The sequence below is a fragment of the Herpailurus yagouaroundi genome, unplaced genomic scaffold (genome assembly GCF_014898765.1).
Source record: "Herpailurus yagouaroundi ecotype Mexico unplaced genomic scaffold, PumYag 181, whole genome shotgun sequence".
NCBI lineage: Eukaryota > Metazoa > Chordata > Mammalia > Carnivora > Felidae > Herpailurus > Herpailurus yagouaroundi.
In genome coordinates this window covers 306800-328067 of record NW_024412412.1, presented here as the reverse complement: position 1 = coordinate 328067, position 21268 = coordinate 306800, and the positions used below count along the sequence as shown (strand labels likewise).

General features: G+C 51.9%; 1 protein-coding gene across 2 annotated transcripts in view; it reads left to right on the top strand.

The window, feature by feature from the left end:
• The window catches only part of ERICH1 (glutamate rich 1), a 58537-nt gene that overhangs the window by 34485 nt on the left and 2784 nt on the right, over window positions 1–21268 (top strand). The window contains exons 4-6 of one of the 2 annotated variants that reach the window (XM_040489785.1): window positions 7987–8481; window positions 10645–10839; window positions 14973–15499. In XM_040489785.1, the coding sequence (XP_040345719.1) occupies window positions 7987–8481; window positions 10645–10839; window positions 14973–15040 (758 nt within the window). In that variant the 3' untranslated portion in view covers window positions 15041–15499. Of the gene's footprint in view, window positions 1–7986; window positions 8482–10644; window positions 10840–14972; window positions 15500–21268 lie in introns of those variants that run through there. The other variant, XM_040489786.1, reaches the window with a different exon arrangement.

The following is a 21268-nucleotide window of genomic DNA, read 5'->3' as shown; positions in this document are numbered from 1 at the left end:
CCGGAAGTCTCTGCTCTAGATACCCAGAACCAATACAACAGAGAGAGAGAATCCGTTTTTAAAGTTACAGGGAACTCTTACAGTCCCCTTTGCCCAAGATGCCTGCTGGGCTGTGAACCCGTCCCTCTCTGGCTCTCCCAGCATTCCCCTCCCACACCCCCTGTTCTCACCTGGCTGGGCGTGTGCAACCGGCACAGATTACTACCCAATACTGTCCTGAGTTTTAGGCACCCAGACTATGAAAGTGACCAGAAGCCGCTCATACCTCTATATCTTCACAATGACTTTGATGTAAACGGGGTCGTTGAGCACTAACTATAAGCTCACTGCTTTGCACTTAGCACTTAGGGACATTGATCGCTGAAGGGAAATTATCACAAGTGTTTGTAGCCTTAGCTTTGAGTCTAGAATAAAACTCACATTTCCTTTACAATATTTAGCCCTTTACAAGCATTTAGCCCAATGCAACATGATACGCTGTGAGAATTGGAATAATCTGGAGACTATGGCTGTTTTTAGTATCTAACTATTTCTATTACAGCAGTTCATCAGGATGTTGATACCAAATAGTAGCTGCAAGAATTCGGACAAATTGTGATTATTTTTAAAATTAGCATGTCTGAAAGGTATGTTTTGGGGATGGCAGCTTTTCAAAATTAGTGTGCTTCTCAGAGTATAAATAGTCAAGCCACTGGTTCCCTAATGTAAATGTTCCTATAGCTTTTATTGTGAGTGAGGGTTTGAAGAAGGCAAGATGGTAGGCATGTAGTGGGCCCATGAAGATGGAACGTTCTAGAATCCATGGAGCAGCACATTTGGAGAAAGTCACTTCAAAGAGCTGCACCTCAGATTGTCTTGTGAAACACAAGGTCAAGGTGGGCGAAGTAGGTAGAAGATGAGCATTAATGTACTTTACATTGTAAAAGAACCTTGTTTTGAGGGCAGGGACCTTTAAAGAATGGAAAAGCGTGATAAGCTGAGGAGTCGAGAGTCTTCTCGCTGGGTCCTTGTTGTGACCTCCCTCAGCTGAGCCCTGCGTGGGGCACTCCTCCACCAGCCTGAGCCCCGGGGGACACTCACACTAGGAGTCTGTGACGGACTGTCCCCACTGTGTGATGACTGGAGCCTGTCGGCCAGACTGGGGGGCGGTGGCCTTGTTCTTGAGGGCCTGGATGGACCCTTGGACTGTACTGGCCAGCTAGGAGGCGGGAAGAGGGGCCAGCCCTGCATCACAGGGCAGGGTGGCCACAGGGCTGATGGTGGCCCTGTGCGCAGCTCAGAAGGCCCTGCGGACCAGGGGGCAGACCTCGGTCCTCCCGCCTCCGTCCACACCGCTCCTGGGTCCCCAGGGCGGGCCACGTGGGGGCTGCACCCGTCCTCCGGGGGTGATGGCAGCAGAGGTCCTAACCTTTATGCTCCTCGTGCTCGGCGCTCATCTGCCTCAATGTCCGGTTGGGACAGCGTACTCCTGATGGCCTCCTGCCAGGGGCCGGTGCTGGTGTTATGCCTGCGAGAGAAGTGACACGTGGCAGGATTTGGGGCCCACGGTGGACACCCAGGCACTCGGGCGACTGGTGGGACGCGCTAGAGCACAGGCTGGGCGAGAATGTGGGGCCGGTGTGCCCAGGGCCCTGCGCTGGGACAGGCCTGCCATGTGCGGTGTGGGCGCATCGAATCGGGCCGCAGCGCGCCTTCCGTGACGCGATTTTTGTGTGTCGGTTGTGCCTCAGCAAACCGGGAAAGGAATAAAAATAAAACAGGAGCTTGGGGCTATCAGGCCTCTTTTCTTTGTGCCCCTTCCCTTCACCTCCATCCATCATCCTTGGAAGCCCGGGAGGTCGCCGTGCATGGGAGCCGCTTACAGGTGTGACATGGGAGCCCGCATTGTGCAGTTGTCACGTTCGGGGCTGTGCAAGGGTCCTGAGACAGAGACACAGGGGCACAGAGACAGGCACAGAGGCAGAGACACAGGGACACAGATGTAGAGACAGAGGGAGACAAAGAGACAGACACAGAGACATAGAGACATAGAAATAGAGAGACAGACACAGAGACATAGAGACATAGAAATAGACACAGAGACGGAGACACAGAGAGATAGAGACAGAGACAGAGACAGTCTCTTACTTGACATGGCAACGGCCGCAGAGCCCTCACTTTGGCCGGCGTCCAGCGCCAGGGTTTCAGGGTGAACAGGCCCAGTGTGGCCTCCATGAGTACATTACATGTCACTGAAGTAAAATAAAAAATCCGGTCACGCTGGCCGTTCACCGAGTGCCCAGCCTGCAGTACAGTGGACATTCCCCTCGGCAGGATGCTGTGGGGACTGCAGCATCCAGGGGCCTGTGACGTCCAGTGAGGGCACACAAGAGCCCTGTCTGGTCCACAGGGTCGGGGAGGCCGCCTGAGGAAGGGCCTGTGTAGGGCCGAGGGGCACTCGGCCGCGGACACCCCCCAACACAGCGGGCAGGTGGGGCCAGGCCACGGGCCCCAGTGCCCCAAGGCACAAGCACTTCAGGTGACGGAGCTGTGACAGCCTGAGGACAGGGGTGGAGAGATCAAGAGGTCAAGCTCGAGGTGCGGGGTGGGGTGGCCCTAACGCATCACAGAGCAAGTGGCCACCATGAGCAAAAGGGGCTTCCTTCCATCAGCTGCTCTGGCCGGCGTCCCCCGGGAGCTCGCGTCCCCGCCCGGCCGTGGCCTGTCCTGCCTGCACCCCCTCCTCTGTGCGCCCTCTCTCTGTCCCTCCCCCACTCACTCGTGCTCTCTCTCCCAATAATAAACTTTAAAATGCATATATATTTAAATCCCAAGCCAGAGGCTGTTAGGGATCTACATGCAATTTATGTCAGTTCTTGTTTCGGGAAACTCATCGATTAGAGGAGAAGGCAGCTACCACAGACTAATTTAAAATTTAACTGCCACAAGCCTTCGGTGTCTTAGTGCCAAATAGTCTTACTGTCCACTGTCCTCTGCTGACGCTGAGGACATCATCACGGTCAGCCCAGCAAAGGAGCTCTGATGAAACCATGAGGTGTGTAAGCCGTGTGCTAGGTGTCTTTCCGCCAAGATGGAAATGCAGCTTTGTCTAGGAGATGCTTTCTGCCCTGGCAGGAAGCCAGGCAGGGTGGTAAAGACAGGCTGCGTCTGTCCCGTGCCCCTGGCAGGGCGCACTGAGAAAGCCTCTCTGTAGGTTACACTGGAGACATGACTCTGAGGCCGTATCTGATTTCCTTCATCTGAGTCATGACTGCCCCTGTGTGTCCAGGAGTTTGCATTTCGCCGGTGGTGTTTATTTTTTTTTAATTTATCTGCTTTGAGAGAGAGAGAGCACAACGGGAGGAGGAACAGAGAGAGAGGGAGAGAGAGAGAATCCAAAGCAGGCTCTGAGCTGTCAGCACAGAGCCCAGGGCGGGGCTGGAACCCACGAACCGAGAGATCATGACCTGAGCCAAAATCAAGAGTCCGACGCTCAGCCGACTGAGCCACCCAGGCACCCCTGCTGATGATGTTTTTTAACTCCAACCCCCAAGGAAGTTTTCCTTCATCTCCTACGTGAAAGTTACTCACAAACGTCTTTTCTTCTCAGTCGCCAATATGTGTGCCTGGGTGTGGTAGCTCTCACAACCTGTGTAGCTGTACAGGTTGTTGTTTGTTTTGCTTTTCAATGTTTATGTTTAAGCGAGAGGGAGAGAGAGAGAGAACGCGCAGAGGAGGGGCACAGAGAAGGAGAAAGAGAACCCCAAGGAGGTTCTGCACCGTCAGTGCAGAGCCAAACTCAGGGCTTGACCCCACGAACCGTGAGATCACGACCTGAGCCGAGATCAAGGGTTGGACGCTCAAAGGACTGAGCTCCCCAGGCACGCCCCCCTCCCCCCCCTTTTGGTTTTAAATACGGCATTTAAAAGAATTTTTTTTTTTATGTTTTTATTTATTTTTGTGACAGAGAGAGACAGAACATGAGCAGGGGAGGGCCAGAGAGAGAGCTGGAGACACAGAATCGGAAGCAGGCTCCAGGCTCTGAGCTGTCAGCACAGAGCCTGATGCGGGGCTCCAACCCACAGACTGTGAGATCATGACCTGGGCCGAAGTCGGACGCCCAACCGACGAGCCACCCAGGCGCCCCTAAATACGGCATTTAAATAAGCTGTGTTGTTTTCCTGTATCAGCTCCTACAGAAGGTGTCCTGCCCCACACTTCACCTTCCAGAAGGTTAGGAACTCTTTGCCGCCTGGTGGCGTTACGATCTAGGAGCGTGAAGAAGCGTGTGTGCACAGACGCGGGCCGGGCTGCCTGAGCATCACCCCTGCAGTTGCCATCTGCACCCTGCGCGGGCGCCCCTCCTCCACCTGGGTGCTTCACGGTCTTCCTCAGGGAGACCAGGGAACGGCGTACGGGGGGGAGGCCCGGCGTGGCCGTCCTGCCCCAGCTCCATACCGTCGTGAGACCGCGGTCTGCGTGCCCTAGCTGGCCGTCACCGTTGTGTGCGGTTTGCTTCCCCGGTGCGCAGGGATCTGCCCTCCCCCGCCCCGCCCCCAGTGGAGCTGTGTGCTCGCGTGCGCAGGGCAGCCCATCTGCGCGGTCCCACGGGTGTTCTGTGTTTGCACAACCGCCGTCTGTCGGGGCGTGTGCCACTTCTGTTACGCCTTCCCTCCCAGCTCCAGCACGCAGTTCCTCGCCTCACCGCCCCACCAGCATCTCCAGCAGGCGGCGTCCCACACCCTTCCCGACCTCAGAAAGGGCGTCTAGGACGCCACCCCACGCACTGGGCTCACTGTGGCTTTTCCGTAGCTGTCCTGTGTCAGATTCAGAATGTTCCAGTACCGTTTCTGCTTTGCTACAAGTTTTTATCGCGTTTCCCTGGAATCTGTTTAGTAATGCTTCGTGTAGGGTCATGGGAGGGACTTCCCGCGGCTGGCCCCTCTCTGAAGGTCCCCATCAGGGTCTGGAGTGAGGACAGATCTCACTGTCTGTTCTCTGGAAACGTCTATGTAAGTTGGGTGTCATTTTCTCCTTATATGCTGAATAGAAATAACAGGTGAATCCACATAGACCTGAAGTGCTTCCGCAGGATTATTTTTAACTAAAGGTTCCATTTTTTAAATAGAGACAGAAAATTCTCTGTTTCTTCATGTGTCCATTTTGGTAAATTATGCTTTTCTCAGGATCCTGCATGTCATAAAATTAATTAGTTGCATAGACTTGTTCAATGTCTTTTTATTCACTTAACGGTGCAGGTGCACCGTCACCTACACCTGTCACGCCCTGGCTGGTGACTCATCTGCCTTCCCTCGTCAGCCAGACTTGCCAGCTGTTTGAACTTGTTGACGTCTCTCTACCGCATTATTTTCTTTCTTTATTTTCTGCTCTTATGTATATTTCTTCTACACTCATTGTGTTTAATTTGCTGTTGTTTTTCTAGCTTCTTCTGGTGAGTTTTACATCATCGGTTTATAGCTTCCTTCTTTCCTGATACATTTAAGAGTATAAATTCCCACTTAAGTAAGATTTACTGGCATCCCATATGTTTTGAAATGTTATAATTTCATCAAATTTATTTTTTTTTTTATTTTTTTTTCAACGTTTATTTATTTTTGGGACAGAGAGAGACAGAGCATGAATGGGGGAGGGTCAGTGAGAGAGGGAGACACAGAATCGGAAACAGGCTCCAGGCTCTGAGCCATCAGCCCAGAGCCTGACGCGGGGCTCGAACTCACGGACCGCGAGATCGTGACCTGGCCGCAGTCGGATGCTTAACCGACTGCGCCACCCAGGCGCCCCTAATTTCATCAAATTTAAAATGAGTTATTTTTTTATGGCAAAAACAGTATCTACTCATTGCCCTAAAGTTGGAAATCAGGAAAGTACAGCAGGAAAAGCCAACCTATGCTCGCACCTTCCAAGTTAACACCGTTCATGTGCCGGGTGTGGACTCACGCTATCATAATGTGCGTTGCTTTCCTTTTTAAAGGTACGCACACAACGCATACACGCCTGTGTGTGTGGAAGAGTGTGATGTGCTGATCGTTTCACGGCCTCTTCATTCCTGTTACTATTTCATACTCTTAACACGGCGAACCAATAGCGTGCTTGCACTAAGCACCCAGAATAGGAAATAAGCCACCAGGTACACGTGTGGCTTCGCCAAGACCCAAGGGAATCAGTGACCAGCTCTGGGCGCAGCGCGGCTGACAGCGAGGATGCCCCTGGTCACCTGCCTTGTGGCCCCCCAGGGAGCTCTCCTTTGAGATGATAAGATGATAATAAAACACAGTATGGATCACTTTTCTCCAGATTAACGAAGGCGAGCACATATATTTTGAATAGACAACAGTGAGGAGAAATTTATGTATTTAGTTAGTTAGTGTAACCGGACCTGGGAAATCAAAAATGAAAACAAAGACAAAAAACAAGGACTTCCATAAGCAGCGGTCACCTCTCAAACGTTGACATTTTGTAAGACCAGCTTTGGTCTGTCAGCCATACCTCGCAGGTCCCCTGCCAAGGCACGCTACATCAAATAGAATAGAAAAATACCGTGTTCAGTTACTCCCTGGTGGTTGAGGGGAGAAAACACACTGCTCATGGGACTGGACAGCCGTCTATGTCATGATTTCCTGGGGAGTGACTTTGGCCCCATGCCAAGTTCAAGGTATGGCCATCATGTATATCACGAGAAAGAGCTGTCATTCAGAAATCAGCAGTGACTTTTTTTCCCGTTTCCAGGACACGGAGTCTAATTCGACAAGGGCACAAAGCTGGCAGGGTGGGGGCATCTGTGTCGCCCGAGAGAGATGGGGACTCAGGCCCATCTGGACAGACACTTCCAGTGAGCAGTGTGGTGTGGCCGCCCAGCCGGGGATGCAGGGTGCAGGCTGCACAGTGGACCCTGGTGTCCAGAGCGCCGGAGGGAGTGACCTGTACCGTTGAGGCGCCCACAGTGCCATCACCTGCCAGTTTGTGTCTCTGACGCCATCAAAGGGCTCGTAGGAAAGCCACCCGAGGGACCGCCCCATGGAGCACAAGGTAGACATCTTGTGCCCAAGTTCAGAGGTCAGGGTAGACGCCCTTGAGTAGAAAGTAGACGGAAAGAGATTTTTATTCAGCCTACTAATCGTGTTGATTACAGCAAATTTCAGCTCAGTAAAGTTGGCTCTTGTGCCGTGTGTCACCAACTTCACACACAGTGTCACTTCCCACCCGTAATCCGTCACAGGCAGTAGAATGCTGCTCAGACAAATCTAACGAGAACTGGCTGAACAGGAGACTTTCTGGCAAGTGTTGGGGTCCCAGGTCTGCTCAGGCAAGGCCTGCAGGGTGCTTAGCTGGCCATGATGCACTGTGGCCATGACATGGTGTGTATGCACTTGTGGGCTCTGTGTTTGCAGGATTTCCAGGGTCACGGTTTCCGTTCGGTGGCCGTGTCCACCATCAGGGCGCTTCCAGCCAGAGACCCACGTTGTTAGCACTGTCTGCCCACCACCGACCCATTTCTGCAGACCAAGAGCCCAAATGGAATACCTCTTGCTGATTCCCATAGGCAAGGTGCCATTATTTATTGTTTATTCTCACATCCAGTGAACTCTTACAAGGCACCAAAGTAAAATTAAAAAAATAAATAAACAAGAATTAATGTTTTCTCCCCCAAGGCCACAGTACTGAAAATTTACTCCCAGTAAAATTGCAACAACTCTTACATCCTTGAAACCTCACCATTTATCCTAATTATAGCAACAGTCAATGTGTGTGTGTCTGTATCTATACAGGACCTTCTAGAAGAACAGGTCAGCTGCTCATTTAACGGTAAGTCCCAGGTTCCTTGATCACATAATTAGTTGAGATAAAGTTGAGAATCACTGAAGTAAAAGTTTTAAATTCCTTTCCTACCGAATTTGCAAGATTCCAAGTGAAAACTTTTTTAGCTTCATCTGTTTGTTACAGTTCCATCCACAGAAAGTGGTTGTATTTGAATTTTTGTTTTTATAGATCAGGATTTTCACGACCAACCAAAGAGAAGAAGAGCTAGAAAGCATAAATCGAAGAAAAATTCTAAAGATCCCAATAATATTCATGGAGAACAAGAAGAATTAGAGAAACAGCAGAGTCTTTTGCAAGAAAAATCGCAGCCACAGTGCACAGATGGCCCCACCATCAGCAGAAATAAAAAAAGGAAACTGAAAAAGAAACAGCAGATTAAAAGGAAAAAAGCAGCCGGCGTGATCACCAAAGCTTCTGGCGCCAACTTCCTGTACCAGCCTGAGCAGAGCGACAGCGAGCGCGACGTCGAGCAGCAAAGTGATGGCGGGGACGGAGCAGACGCCCGCGGGGGGGATGGCGCAGACGCCCGCGGGCACTGCAGTACAGACACCGGTGAGGAAAACCATAAAGACAGCAATGAGGAAGGTGTTAAAAGTATCAGTGAAAAGGCGGCTGGTATCCTGAACTTTCTAAAGTCAACACAAGAAATTTATTTTTATGACGGTATGTTTTTTCTGTTCTTTTGAATAGCGGCATCCACTTATTTGGAAAAGTAAACAAAGAGGGTAAAATATTTAAGTGTTTAAAATACAGAACATTAAGATATTCAATAGTCAAAATAAATCATTAGTTTCGAGGCAAAAATGAGAACATTTAAGTTCCCTCCCCCAAAGCTGGGGAGTGGCCTCGTCCTCGCGAGGCAAACGACAGAAATGGCAGAGTCCTGGCAGGGCTGTGGCCCAACCATAATTGGCCTCATCGTCCCGATTCCTCTAGAGCCCGATCGCAGAGCAGGGTGGCATTCTCGGCTGTATTTCCCAAGCAAAGGCAAGTCCAGACTGCAGTCCGACGAGCTCACGTTCCCTCCATCAGCTCAGAGGGAGGGTGGGAGGCATGGCCGGCTCCTCTAGGACACACTTTGTGTCACCCCCCACACGTGACTTGCTGATTTGAGATCCTCGGTGAGCGGCTCTCTGTGTTAACCGGGGAGACGAAGGACGAGAACCGATATATTCTCATGGACGGTGACTCCTCCCACTAGTGTTGGGGTTACCGACAGCCGACTTCCGGACCAGGAAGGGACAGGTGCACACGCAGAGCCCCGCGTTCACACCAGGGACAAAGCGCTCACAATGAACCGTTGCCTCAGTCAGGGCCGGGGTGGTTAGTGCTCCCCGTTCCCGCGAGAATCTGCCAGTGCTGTATGCACGAGGTGCAGACAGACCGGCTGTGTGATGACCTGGGAGGCCAGGGACTGATTTAAGCAAGGATGTGGAAGGACCACTGTCAACAGAGCAGCGGAACCATGTCCCCCCATTAGCACATGTGTCAGTACTTTGTACGAACAGGTTGAAAACATACGTAACAACCGTCCAAATGACGCTAATAGGAAGACCATGAATACAGTGCAGAACGGGAGGCTGGAAAGTTCTCCGTCCAGGATCTGTTCCGTGTGTGGGACGGTGTGTGTGGCAGGCAGCCTGTCCTGCCAGGGAACTGGGACAGCCTGGGACAGATCCTAGAGGACATGGCAGCACGTGAGGGTCGAGCCAGCATTCCACAGCCACCCTTTCCTCCAGGCAGTCTGCCAGGTCTGCACATGGGTCCGAGTCTGCTGAGAAAGGGGAGCGGGAGGACCACGCGCTCTGTTGGTCTCTCTCAGAATCTGCCAGACTGCACGCCAAGGGATGCGAGGTGGCCAGGAGCACAGACGTCTTGGCAGTTTTGAGGTGCAGACGAGGGTGACCAGGGTTGACCCCTGGGGCACCACAGATGGCCATGGGTGGGGCAGAGGACAGGAGCGTGTGGCCAAAACCACGAGAGAGGAGAGCAGGGGTGCGTCCGCAGGTGCGGAGGGCACGGATGTGACCAGACAAGGAATGCAGAGGGCTTGATTAAGGAGCTCACAAAAATAGGGGGAAATGGAGAAAACCAGTGAAGAATTAGAGAATTTCACCAGATAATTTTGGTCTGCTAGGATAATCACACGGAAATTCTGAGAAACAGAATCGCTGAAATGACGAACTCCATGCCGGGGGTAAACAGCCCTTGGGTTCAGCAGAAGAGACAAGTAGCAGCTGGAAGCAGACCGGAGCGGTGTCCGTAAGGGAGGGTGGGAACAGCAGACAGGAGCGCACTGGGTGCCGGGACCCAGGAGAAGGGGTGACACTTGTGGTTGGCGTCCAGGCCGGGGTGTGCAGGGGCCGTGTCCACACGACAGTCGGGAGCTCTTCAAAGTGGGTAAAGGCCATCAAGTCATAGACTCAAACAGCTGTGTGAACTCCAAGCAGGATTGAGGCAGAAAACACCACCCCCAGGGGGCAGTGGGGTCTGACTGTTTGCCGCTCAGCACAAACGGGGGGCCTTTGCTCCGGGCACCTTGGCCACCTTCAGAGCTCGGCCGTGTCCCTGCGGCCCAGCTGCGTGTCTGGAAGGTGTTGCGTGAGACCCACGCACACGGACGCCGGCCCCCACCGTCCTTCAGCAAGTAGTGTGTTGTGTGCGGGTCAGTGCTCTGCTCTGACGATGGCTCCTACATCCCAGACGGCTCGTTCCAGGTAGAAGTGGGTCACACTTGAAGCTTTCCTTAGGAGACGAAAGCTTACCTTCGGTTTAAAGCATAAACATAAAAGTGTATTTCTAAGTGCTCCTCCTGGCTTCGTTTAGGTATCTGCCAGGATCCAGGCTCGGCCGTCCTCCTGGAAACCACTCAGGAGCTATTTAAGCATCTTGACGGTCACGGCCTGTCCCCCTCAGATGTGCTCCTGCTGGATCACATGAAAAGCCTGTTACTTCTGCAAGATACCCAAGGGCTGAAACGAGCCCTCGAAATGTTCCCGGAACGCTGCACACTGCCGCCAGGTATGTATTGACCGCTTAGTCCTTATGCTGCTGCAGATGCTTGTGTCCGTGTTGGTCCCGAAAACTTACGCTCCACCAGGGCGGTCAGGAATCAGAAAACGTGAGGACGCACGTACGGCTTGGGAGAATGGAGGAGTGTGGTCCTCGTGTCCCTGCTTGCTGTAAAAGTAATTCACAAGCCAGGGGCGCCTGGGGGGCTCAGTCGGCTAAGCGTCGCGATCCCACCGTTCCTGAGTTCGAGCTCCGCATAGGGCTCTGTGCTGACGGTGCAAAGCCTGCTTGGGATTCTCTGTCTCTGCCCTTCCCTCGCTCATGCTGTGTCTCTCAAAAATAAATAAATAAGCTTAATAATAATAATAATTTGCATGATCGATGCAGAAATGCCTGTGCAACCTGATTTTCCAGACTTGTGAGCTATGAACTAATAGTTTATTGGGGCCAAATATTGTCAGAGAAAATTTCTCCTCTCTTTCTTCTTTCTCCACCACTGCATTGCTAGAAGGTAAATTTTTTCTATCCTCTGAACACCTTGAAGAAGGGTGAATTGTAGGGTTTTCCCTGGTTACTCGCTCAGCCTCGATTGCTGATTCCACACCAGCTGTTGGGTGCAGGAGCCACCTGTGCGCAAGTGTTCCCAACACCATGGTCGTGACTTCTCGTTAGTAGCTTGAAATGGGCTGAGGTGGGGACGCTAGGCCACATGAACGTGCAGATAGCAAACCCCAGAAAATCGGGGTCTCTCGAGCGCCCCTCCCGTGCACACCCCAAACAGGCACTGGACATGTGTTCAGACGCATGAACGAAAAGGGGCCTGCCGATTTCTTTGCGGGAATGCCAAAGTAGCCGTGATGGCGGTCCCACCAGAAAGCTCGAAAGCTCGGGCTGCACCCCGGAGCCCAGACATCCCATCAGGAGAAAGGACAGGCGAGTGCAGGGAGGTGCCTCCGAGGTCGGGTGAGTGATGGGACCGCGAGCCTTCGTTCTCACGTTGAGGGGCTCGGTCACCGAGCCCCGGTCCTGGCGGAGCTGGCTGCTGGAGCCCCTCCCTGCCCCTCTCTGCTCCTCTCTGCTCTCAGCTGCCGTAGCCTCAGAGACCTGGGCAGGCGAAAGCCCGCCCTCGGGCACCGTGTTTCGGTGCGGAGACGAAGACGGGATGAGGACGTGAAACACGTCATGTATGCACTGGGGCCGCAGCCGGCAGAGAAAGAAATCCGCAGGAGGGGACATTCTTGCAGCCGAGGACAAATGCGCAGGGATGGAGCGCATCGGGTGCCATGTGGTGGGAGCAGGTGGTGGCTGTGGACAGGCAGGAGAGAGGCCTGACTGGCCGTGGTGCCGGCCCCGGTGCAAAGTCGAGCCAAGGCATGAGCAAGACCCCAGCTGTCGGGTTGAGACCAGAGTGAAGTGTCCGGAGTGGGAGGCCGGGGGCTTTGATTGTGCTCTGGCTGAAAGAGGCCGTCCGGGGGTGTGGTAGGTTCAGGTCGGCTGTGCAGGTGGAACCCACAGCATCGTCGGCCGACCAGGCATGGGGCCTGCACCCCCGGAAGAGCCTGGTGGCTGGTCATGAGCTGTGACACTCGGGGTGAGACAGGGACCCTTGGGAGCCAGGGTCACATGCTGACTGGACACCCAGCTGGGGGACTTAGGATGAGGCCCTTCACGGAACAGAGAGGATGGAGGCTGGAGACCCCGCCCAGGGCCACTGCAGGGGGAGGCCAGGGGGAGCCTGAAGGGAGGGGTTTCAAGATGGCAGCATCGCAGCGGAGGAGAGGCTGACAGACCTCAGGGCCCTTCTGCTGAGGAGCCGGGCTCGCGGGGCACGGGGCAGCCATAGCTTCCTCGGAGAGCTCAATCCAGGGTCCGCATTCATTGTTGGTTGTCCTATACTGAGCATTTAACTAATTTAAATTTCCAGAAGTTGTTTCTCAAATTGTGAAAAGCCAGTTTTATTAAATTAAATATGAAGTTTTTGTGAGATAAACATAAGTCACTTAAAAATTTTTTAATTTTGGGGGGCACCTGGGTGGCTCAGTCGGTTGAGTATCTGACTCTTGATTTCGGCTCAGGTCATGATCCCAGGGTCGTGGGATCGAGCCCCAAGTCAGGTTCCATGCTGAACGTGGAGCCTGCTTGGGATTCTCTCTCTCCTCTCTCTCTCTCTCTCTCTCTCTCTCTCTCTCTCTCTCTCTCTCCCCCCCTGCCCTTCCCCCACTCCCATTTATACTCTTTCTCCAAAATAAAAAAGAAGAAGATAAACTACATTTAAAATGTTTTTGTTACTTTTTTGTGTGTTTCTCTCACAGAGGCCTTTCTTATGCATTGCCCTGAAACGTGTCAGGAGAGTTTTCGGTAGTAATTGGGGATTTAGCAGAAATGTTTCTCTCGGTTTCTTATACTGAAACCATCAGACGTGTTTTGTCTACAAGTGTACTTACTTTAAGTGATTGGCAGAACTAAAACTTACATATGAAGCACTTTTCTTAAAAATGGATTCCCTTTTGTGTATGTAGGATATACATTTAAATTTTTTCTTTTTTTTAAGTTTTTAATTTATTATTAATTTTTTTTGAGAAGGAGAGAGTGTGAGCAGGGGAGGGGCAGACAGAGGGGGAGAGAGAGTCCCAAGCAGGCTCCACACTGTCAGCACAGAGCCTGACGCAGGGCTGGAACTCACAAACCGTGAGATCTTGACCTGAGCCAAAGTCGGACGCTTAACTGACTGAGCCCCCAGGCACCCCTGCATTTAAAATGTTTCTATTTCAAGCTATTTTATTAAAATTAAGAAAAAAAAGAAGTGGGGTGCCTGGGTGGCTCGGTCAGTTGAGCATCCGACTTTGGCTCAGGTCATGATCTCACGGTCTGTGAGTTCAAGCCCCGCATCGGGCTCTGGGCTAATGGCTCAGAGCCTGGAGCCTGCTTCCGATTCTGTGTCTCCCTCTCTCTCTGCCCCTCCCCTGCTCGTGCTCTGTCTCTCTCTGTCTCAAAAATAAATAAAAATATAAAAAGAAAAATTTTTAAAAAGAGAAGTTGTAAATGGTGAAGCTTTGTTTTCAAACACGGCATGTCTGTCCCCGACTTTTCCCTGGAAGTAGCGTGGGAAGCGTGGGGAGTGGGTGCGTGGTCTGTGGGCTGGGCGTGGGTGGCGGTGTCCTGGAAGCTGGCGTAGGGTCCTCCCTGAGCTCCCCCGCCAGCTCAGTCATTACTGTTCCCGACGCTGGGATGTCTCGTGTGGCCAGGCCCTGGACAGTCTCCTCGCAAGCTCAGTGTGCGTGTTTAGTGTGCGGACAAAGCACATCTCACCATATACGCGTGCACACGTGTTACACACCACTACTGTGTGTCTGTCACGCACCCTGCTTTATGCCTCGCAAGGGACTGAGGGGCCAGCATTGTCACCGAGGAGACGAGGCTGCAGGGGTCAGGCCGCCGTCCCAGGCAGAAGGGCGCCTTCAGAATGGCCTTGGCCGTGTGCCTCTCTTTGCTCGAAGCAGCACCTCCCGGCAGCCCCGGCTGCGTCCGACTTGGCCTGCGGGGGGATGCTCCCTAGGACAGCGCCTGCTTGGAGAGGGTCAGCTGGCCGCTGTGCGTGGCGGCCTGCGACGTGTCAGAGCGCCTAGGAGGCCTGGCACTTGTGAAGAACCTGCACTGGAAGACGGACCAGCCCTGAGGCGGGAGACGGGCCCGTGGAGCCAGAGGCAGGCTGGGCGCCAAGGTGTATGGGCCGGCTCCCGCGTCTCAGCACCTGTGTCCCCGCGTCCTCACTTAGGATCCTGCTTCCGACCTGCCAGCAGCCCCTCACCTGTGACACACGGCTGTCTGCACTGGGTCCCAGTCTGCCTTGTGGTCTTCCTGGAGCCCGGGTGGTCAACATGATATCGTACCCAATGTTCTGAAGGCGCGACAGCTTGTAGACCAGCGGGTCTCTCACCCACATGAAGTTCGGACGTCCAGATGTGCCGTGTCCTGTAGGACTCACGTGCGGCATGTTCCTGCCAGCACTGTTTTCGTGCCAGAGTTGTGCTGTTTTAGGCCCATTGCAGGTTTTATGCCTGCAAAACTATAAGTCACCATTTTTATTCGGGGGCTTTCTTGTTTGGTGTTATTTTTGGTTTTGTTTTGTGTTTGCTTTGCAGACCATGCCAGAGTGCTCGTGGCCCTCTTTAATTACTGGATCACACACGTCCTTCCTGAGAAACAGTGAATCGAATCGGTGCATCTATTTGAGAAGAGCTAACATTTGGCCAGAAACTGTAAAAGGCAAACATGAAATCGACAGAGACATGATTCCTGCGTACAAAAAGACGGAATCCCCTAAGTTTTCTTCACAGCCCAAATGGAACGTAGCCCGATGGGAACGTTGAAGACCTCACCGCCATGTTATTTATTCATGTGTTGTGCACAGCGGGCAAGATGCGATCTGAGACTTTAAGTGAGAAATTGGGATAAAATGGAAAATTTTCACTGATCTGAAATGGCTTGTCTCAGATTACTACACAGTGATCCTGTTTTTCTGATTCTGCTAAAAATTGAAAACGGATTTTCTGTTAAATAAACTACAGTTTGAAGTTGTTATTTATTTTTATGAAGCTTAAATTGCTTTGTATTTGCAAGTCTGTGTTCTAAGAACACCTTGTAGACATTAAATGCTCTGGTTTCAGTAGCTTGGCTCTAGTTGAATTTGTTATTTTCTTCCTTGTTTCCTCTTCTCTACTTTGAGAAAATCCCGAACATCATCCTGCTGTTTGATCTTTCTTATTGTTCTGGTGACAGTCACCTGTGTTTAGGATTACTGGGTTTTTTAAACATCTGTCAACTGACACACTTTTTTTTTTTTTTTAATGTTTATTTATTTTTTGAGAGACAAAGTGTGAGAGGGGAAGGAGCAGAGGGAGAGGGAGACACAGAATCCAAAGCAGGCTCCAGGCTCTGAGCCATCAGCACAGAGCCCGACGCGCGGCTCGAACCCACAAACTGCAAGATCGTGACCTGGGCCGAAGTCGGACGCTCAACCGACTGAGCCACCCAGGCGCCCCCATCAACTGACACACATACTAGGAAATCATTGGCTGTCTATGAAAAACTATTTTTTATTGTGGTAAAATAGACACAAAGTCACCATACTAGCCATTTTTAAGGGTAGGATACTCAGCCACTATTTTAAGGCTGGATAACGCTCCACTGCATGGATACACCGCATTCTGCTGGTCCGCCATCTGTTGATGGACATTTGGGATGTTTCCCCTGTTCCTGTTGTGAATGATGCCGCCCTGAACATGACACACACAACCGTGCGGACACTTGTCTTCCCGCCTCCCGGGGGTAGAAGTGCCTGGTCTGACGGTCACTCCGTGCATGACTTTTCTTTTTTTTTTTTTTTTTAATTTTTTTTTCAACGTTTTTATTTATTTTTGGGACAGAGAGAGACAGAGCATGAACGGGGGAGGGGCAGAGAGAGAGGGAGACACAGAATCGGAAACAGGCTCCAGGCTCTGAGCCATCAGCCCAGAGCCCGACGCGGGGCTCGAACTCATGGACGGCGAGATTGTGACCTGGCTGAAGTCGGACACTTAACCGACTGCGCCACCCAGGCGCCCCCGTGCATGACTTTTCAAGGAACTACCAGTCTGCCGCCCACAAGGCTGCACCGTGCCACATCCACTAGCCCCTCGCCGAGGCACCATGGTCTCCACATCCTCACCGACACCGTTACTTCCTGTTTCCTTGATAGTGGCCATCTGGACAGCTGCAAAGTGTCTCGCGGTGGTTTGGGTTCACATTTCCCTAATGTCGAATGCTTCTCATGCCCTTGTTGGCCATTCTCTTTTTTGGAGAAATACAGTTGATATCATTGTCCGTTAGTGAATGGGATTATTTGTCTCTTTGTCATTGGATTATAAGAGTCCTTTCATATTCTGGATATTCATCCCTTATCAGAGAAATGATCTTATAGTTTCTTTCCCATTCTGTGACTTCTTTTCTCTCTCTTACTACTGTTCTTTGATGCACAAATTGTTTACATTTTGATGGAGTCTAACTTAATTATGTTTTCTTTTGTTGCTGGTGCGCCTGGTGTTGTATCCAGGAAATAACTGCCAGACGAGTATCATTTTTGCCTCATGTTTTCTCCCAAGAGTTTTGTAGTTCTTTATAACTCTTACATTTAAGTCTTTGATCCGTTTTTGAGTTAATTTCTGTACATGGTGTGAGGTAAGAGTCTAATTTCATTCTTTTGTGTGTGGATGTTCAGTTTTCCCAGGATCATATATTGAAGGGATTGTCCTTTCCCCATCAAATGGTCTTGCACCCGTGTTGAAAATCACTTGACTGTGTATGTGAGAGTTTATTCTGGGCTCTCTGTTCGACTCCATTGGTCTGTGCGTGTCCTTATGCCAGGGCCACACTGTTTTCATTACTGTAGCTTCGTAGAAGGTATGAGATTAAGACGTGTAAATCCTCCAACTTTGTTCTTTTTCGAGATTGTTTGGGCTATTTGGGGCCCCTTGAGATTCCATGTGAATTTTCGGCTGGGTTTTCTATCTCTAGGAAAAACACCTTTGGTATTTTTATAGGGATTTCATGGGATCTGGAGATCACTTGGGGTGGTATGATCATCTGAACACTGTTATTTAAATCTTCTATTCCATGAACATGGGACATCTTTCCATTTATTTCTCTACCTAAATTCCCTTTACTGATGTTTTGTAGTATTCGGTGGACTAGTCTTTCTCTCCATTAAGCTTACTGCCAAGTTGTTTTCTTTCTGATGCGATTGTAAATGCAATTGTTTTCTCAATTTCCCTTTCAGATTGTTCGTCACTAGTACAGACTTGCAGCTGGTTTTTGTATATTGGTTTTATATCCTGCGGAATCCATACATTAGCTCTAATCACGGTGTGTGCACACATTCTTCAAAGTTTTCTGCGCGTGGGATCATCTCATCTGTGAAGGAGATCATTCTTTCTGTTCCTTCCCTTCCAGTTTGGATGCCCCCATTCTCCAGAGGTCCCCTCCCCTCACATCCCTGATGTCCTTCAGAGACACCTGTTCCACTAAGTAGAACCTTCTGGAGGCAGACTGGGACAGCCAGGATTTGCTGCCAGTTCTGGAGCTCCATGGGCTTGCAGGTAGCTGCTGTTAAGTTCCCGAGCTTAACAAACGTCAGTGAGCGGAGCCACCGACCAGGCCGGGACACCTGCATGGGCCCCCACACCCTCGGTCAGGAGTGTCACCTGTGTGGGCGTCCCCCCCAGCCCCCCACACCCTGGGACAGGAGTGTCACCTGCTTGGGTGTCCCCCACCCCACCAGGGTCACTGGTGTGGACCCCCCACACCCTAGGATAGGAGTGTCACCTGTGTAGGCATCCCTCCCCTCCCCTCCCACCCTCCGTCACCAGCATGGGTGTCCCGCCCACCCACTGCATCCTCTCCCCCTGACACCCAGGGGCCAGGCCCCTTCCTGCAGGGACAAGGGACCTCTCGGCAGGTGGGTGTCGGCTGCTTGCCTTCAAGGACCTCGTGGCCGGCCTCAGGAAGCCTGACTTTCTGGTGTGCCATGTTGTAACCCTCTCCACAGGCCTGCAAGTTAATAACTGTGTCTGCCAATATGAAGATATGGACAAATTCATAATTTTCCTATTAATTCTCAACATCCAATTCGTGTCCTTTAATAATGAACAATTTACATTTAACATACTACCGATGGAGAGGAAAACCCTCCAACTGGCAGACAGGGCCCTTTACTTGGTTTCCTTCTCCACACACAATCCCTGTAAAGTGTCCCCCACCTCCTGCCACACCTCGCTGGGTCTCACGTCCTGTGTGCTCCTGACCACACTCGGAAATGCAGAGGAGCAGGGACAGAATGTGACAGGTGGGACGGCCAGGGTCAGCCAGCTCCGTCTCATTCTAATTCCAAACGGAAGAGTGCCTCTTCCAGAAAACAACAGCAAATAAATCCTGTCTCTAATGCGTCAGCATCAATACGATAATCTGTTTATCCCCATGGGGCTGAAGTTGGTTAGTAATTAGATCCATTTATCTTTTACGATAGTGCACAGTATTCGTGGAGTCCATGTAATTTGTTTTCTGTGAACCTTACCCATCGTGGCAAAGAGAAGGAAGCTCTCAGGAAATGGGAGGAATATTTATTAGCTCGTTAATATTGAGACAGTGGTGCCTGGGAGAGAAGCCCACCCATGCTTTCCTGCAGTCCTGAAGCCCGAGAGCCTAGAGGAGGCCACGACGTGTGCGTGTGAGCACTTCTTGCCCCCCACGGCCCCGGTGCTGCAGTGTTTTCAGAGAAAAGCTGTCCTGAGCTCACCTGCACCCACCTAGCTGATTCTGGATTTTTCGTCCATGGCCAGCACTTACTCCAGGGAACGGGTCTCCTCATGTGGGCCACTCACTCTTCAGAGAGTCTGATGAAAGCATCAGACCATCTCCAAAATAAGGAGTATTCACACATTTCCACCCTACCCACCCCCACACACAAATACCGTGTGCAACTTTAAAGAGGCATATTCTCCAGTGTGTTAATGTTCTACTTCTGTACAACAAACTACCACAAACCAGTGGCTTAAGACAGCATCCATTTATTCCCTCCCAGTGTCTGCGGGTCAGGGGCCCGGGCTGCCTGGGTCATGTGCTCCAGGTCTCACCGGACCTGGACTGTTGGCAGAGCTCTGTTCCTGTGGTTTAGGACCAAGGTCGTGGTTTCCTTGCTGGCTGTTGGCCAGGACATCTCTCAGCTCCTTGGGGACCCCCAGGTCCCAGCCACAGACCCCTCTGAGTCCCTCCCAACCTAGCAGTGGCCCCTTCAACCCTGGCAGAAGAATCTAGGAAGAGCTGAGCTTTCTCCAAAGGACTTCCCCTGATGGATGCAGCCCCACCCCACCCCCAACCCCCCCAGGATGCTCTCCCTTTTGACCAATTTAAAACTGATGATTGGGGACCTTCAGGACACTGCAATAAATGCGGGCAAGTCTTTATCGTACTGACGACTGCCCATGGGGCACCCTGCCACTTCTCAGTGACCGCCACACAAGATGCCTGGGTCGTGCACACATAAGTCAGAGAACACATGGGTGTCCTGTGTATACACACACATGAGTCAGCACACACGGGTGTCTGGTGGGTACACGCATGAGTTGGCACATGCAGATGTCAAGGACTGTTGTAAAAATTATGTGATTAACCCAAGGGAGGCTCCTGTCACGGAACCTGCTGCAGAGCGGAGGTGGAAAAGAGTGTTTACTGACCTAGTCCCGGGAAGTTGAGATCAGTGAGTCAGCCTGGGCAGGTGGTGTCTCGTATTTGGGGAAAACACAACAGCACTCCAGTTCCCTCAGCCCAGATTTTTAAAACCCTCCACAAATGAATGTCTTTCTTACACTCCTGATTTTGTCTTCCTTTCGGCTGTGTAAATACAAATTTCCAGAAAATAATGTTATCATCAACACGGACTCCAAATATTAAACCCTCTTCTTCCCCTTAGTGGGTTTTTCAGGGAATACATTCCTAGAGGACAAACACCCTATGCAAAAGCCCCCTTGGCCCCACCATGGCAATGCCACCCTCCGGGACGTGTCCCTGTCACCGTTACCACCTTCCTGCGCGGCTGGCTCGCTGGGTTTCCTTCCCTCCAGCCCCTGGGCCTCGACCTTTGCCCTTCAGCACTGGGGACAGCCGTGGGTTCACAGTGACTGTTCATACTTGGCACGGAAGGGGTCCGATGCAGAACACGCCGCCCCAAACACGGCTCTGGCATGTCAGCCACCGGGGGCCGAAGGCGCTAGAGAGGCAGCAGACGGACGGACTCGCTCCCTACCTCCGCCTTCCCCCCGGAGGCAGGCCGTGACGTTTCCCGAAGGAAGCCACCCTCCCTGCACCAGGGAGAGCAGAGACTTCCTGTCACCAGAGACCGGCTGACACCCAAGTGCATGTGGACAGACACCCCCAGCAGCCCGGTCGTCCCCCCGTGTCTCCCTGTCTCTGCTGCCTGCTCACCGCCCCCCCCCCCCCCGCCGTCTTCATTGTCCCGCTGCAGACTCCACGCAGGTGTACAAATAAATACGAACACGTGCGTCAGCCTAAGTCCTGGGCAGTGTGACCGTCCACAACCAGCCAGAGCAGAGACGGAGGCCGCAGGAGGTCAGAGCAGCCACGAGGAACGTGAAGGGTCGTGCAACACACGTTCATCGGAGCCGCTCTCAGTGTTCTAGCACCTTCTGGACCAGGAGGATGATGTCTGTGCTGCTGGGTAACAGAAAGTCCATTTTAGGCAAACTGTGTGAGTGGCATCAGCCATACGGGACAGTGGGTGCCACACAGAGGGTGAAACAGTGGGCACGAGGTCTGAGGAGGGGTCGCCAGGCCTCACCCGGGTGGCCAGCAGGCCGAGGCCACTGAGGAAATGCTGTACGCAGTCCCC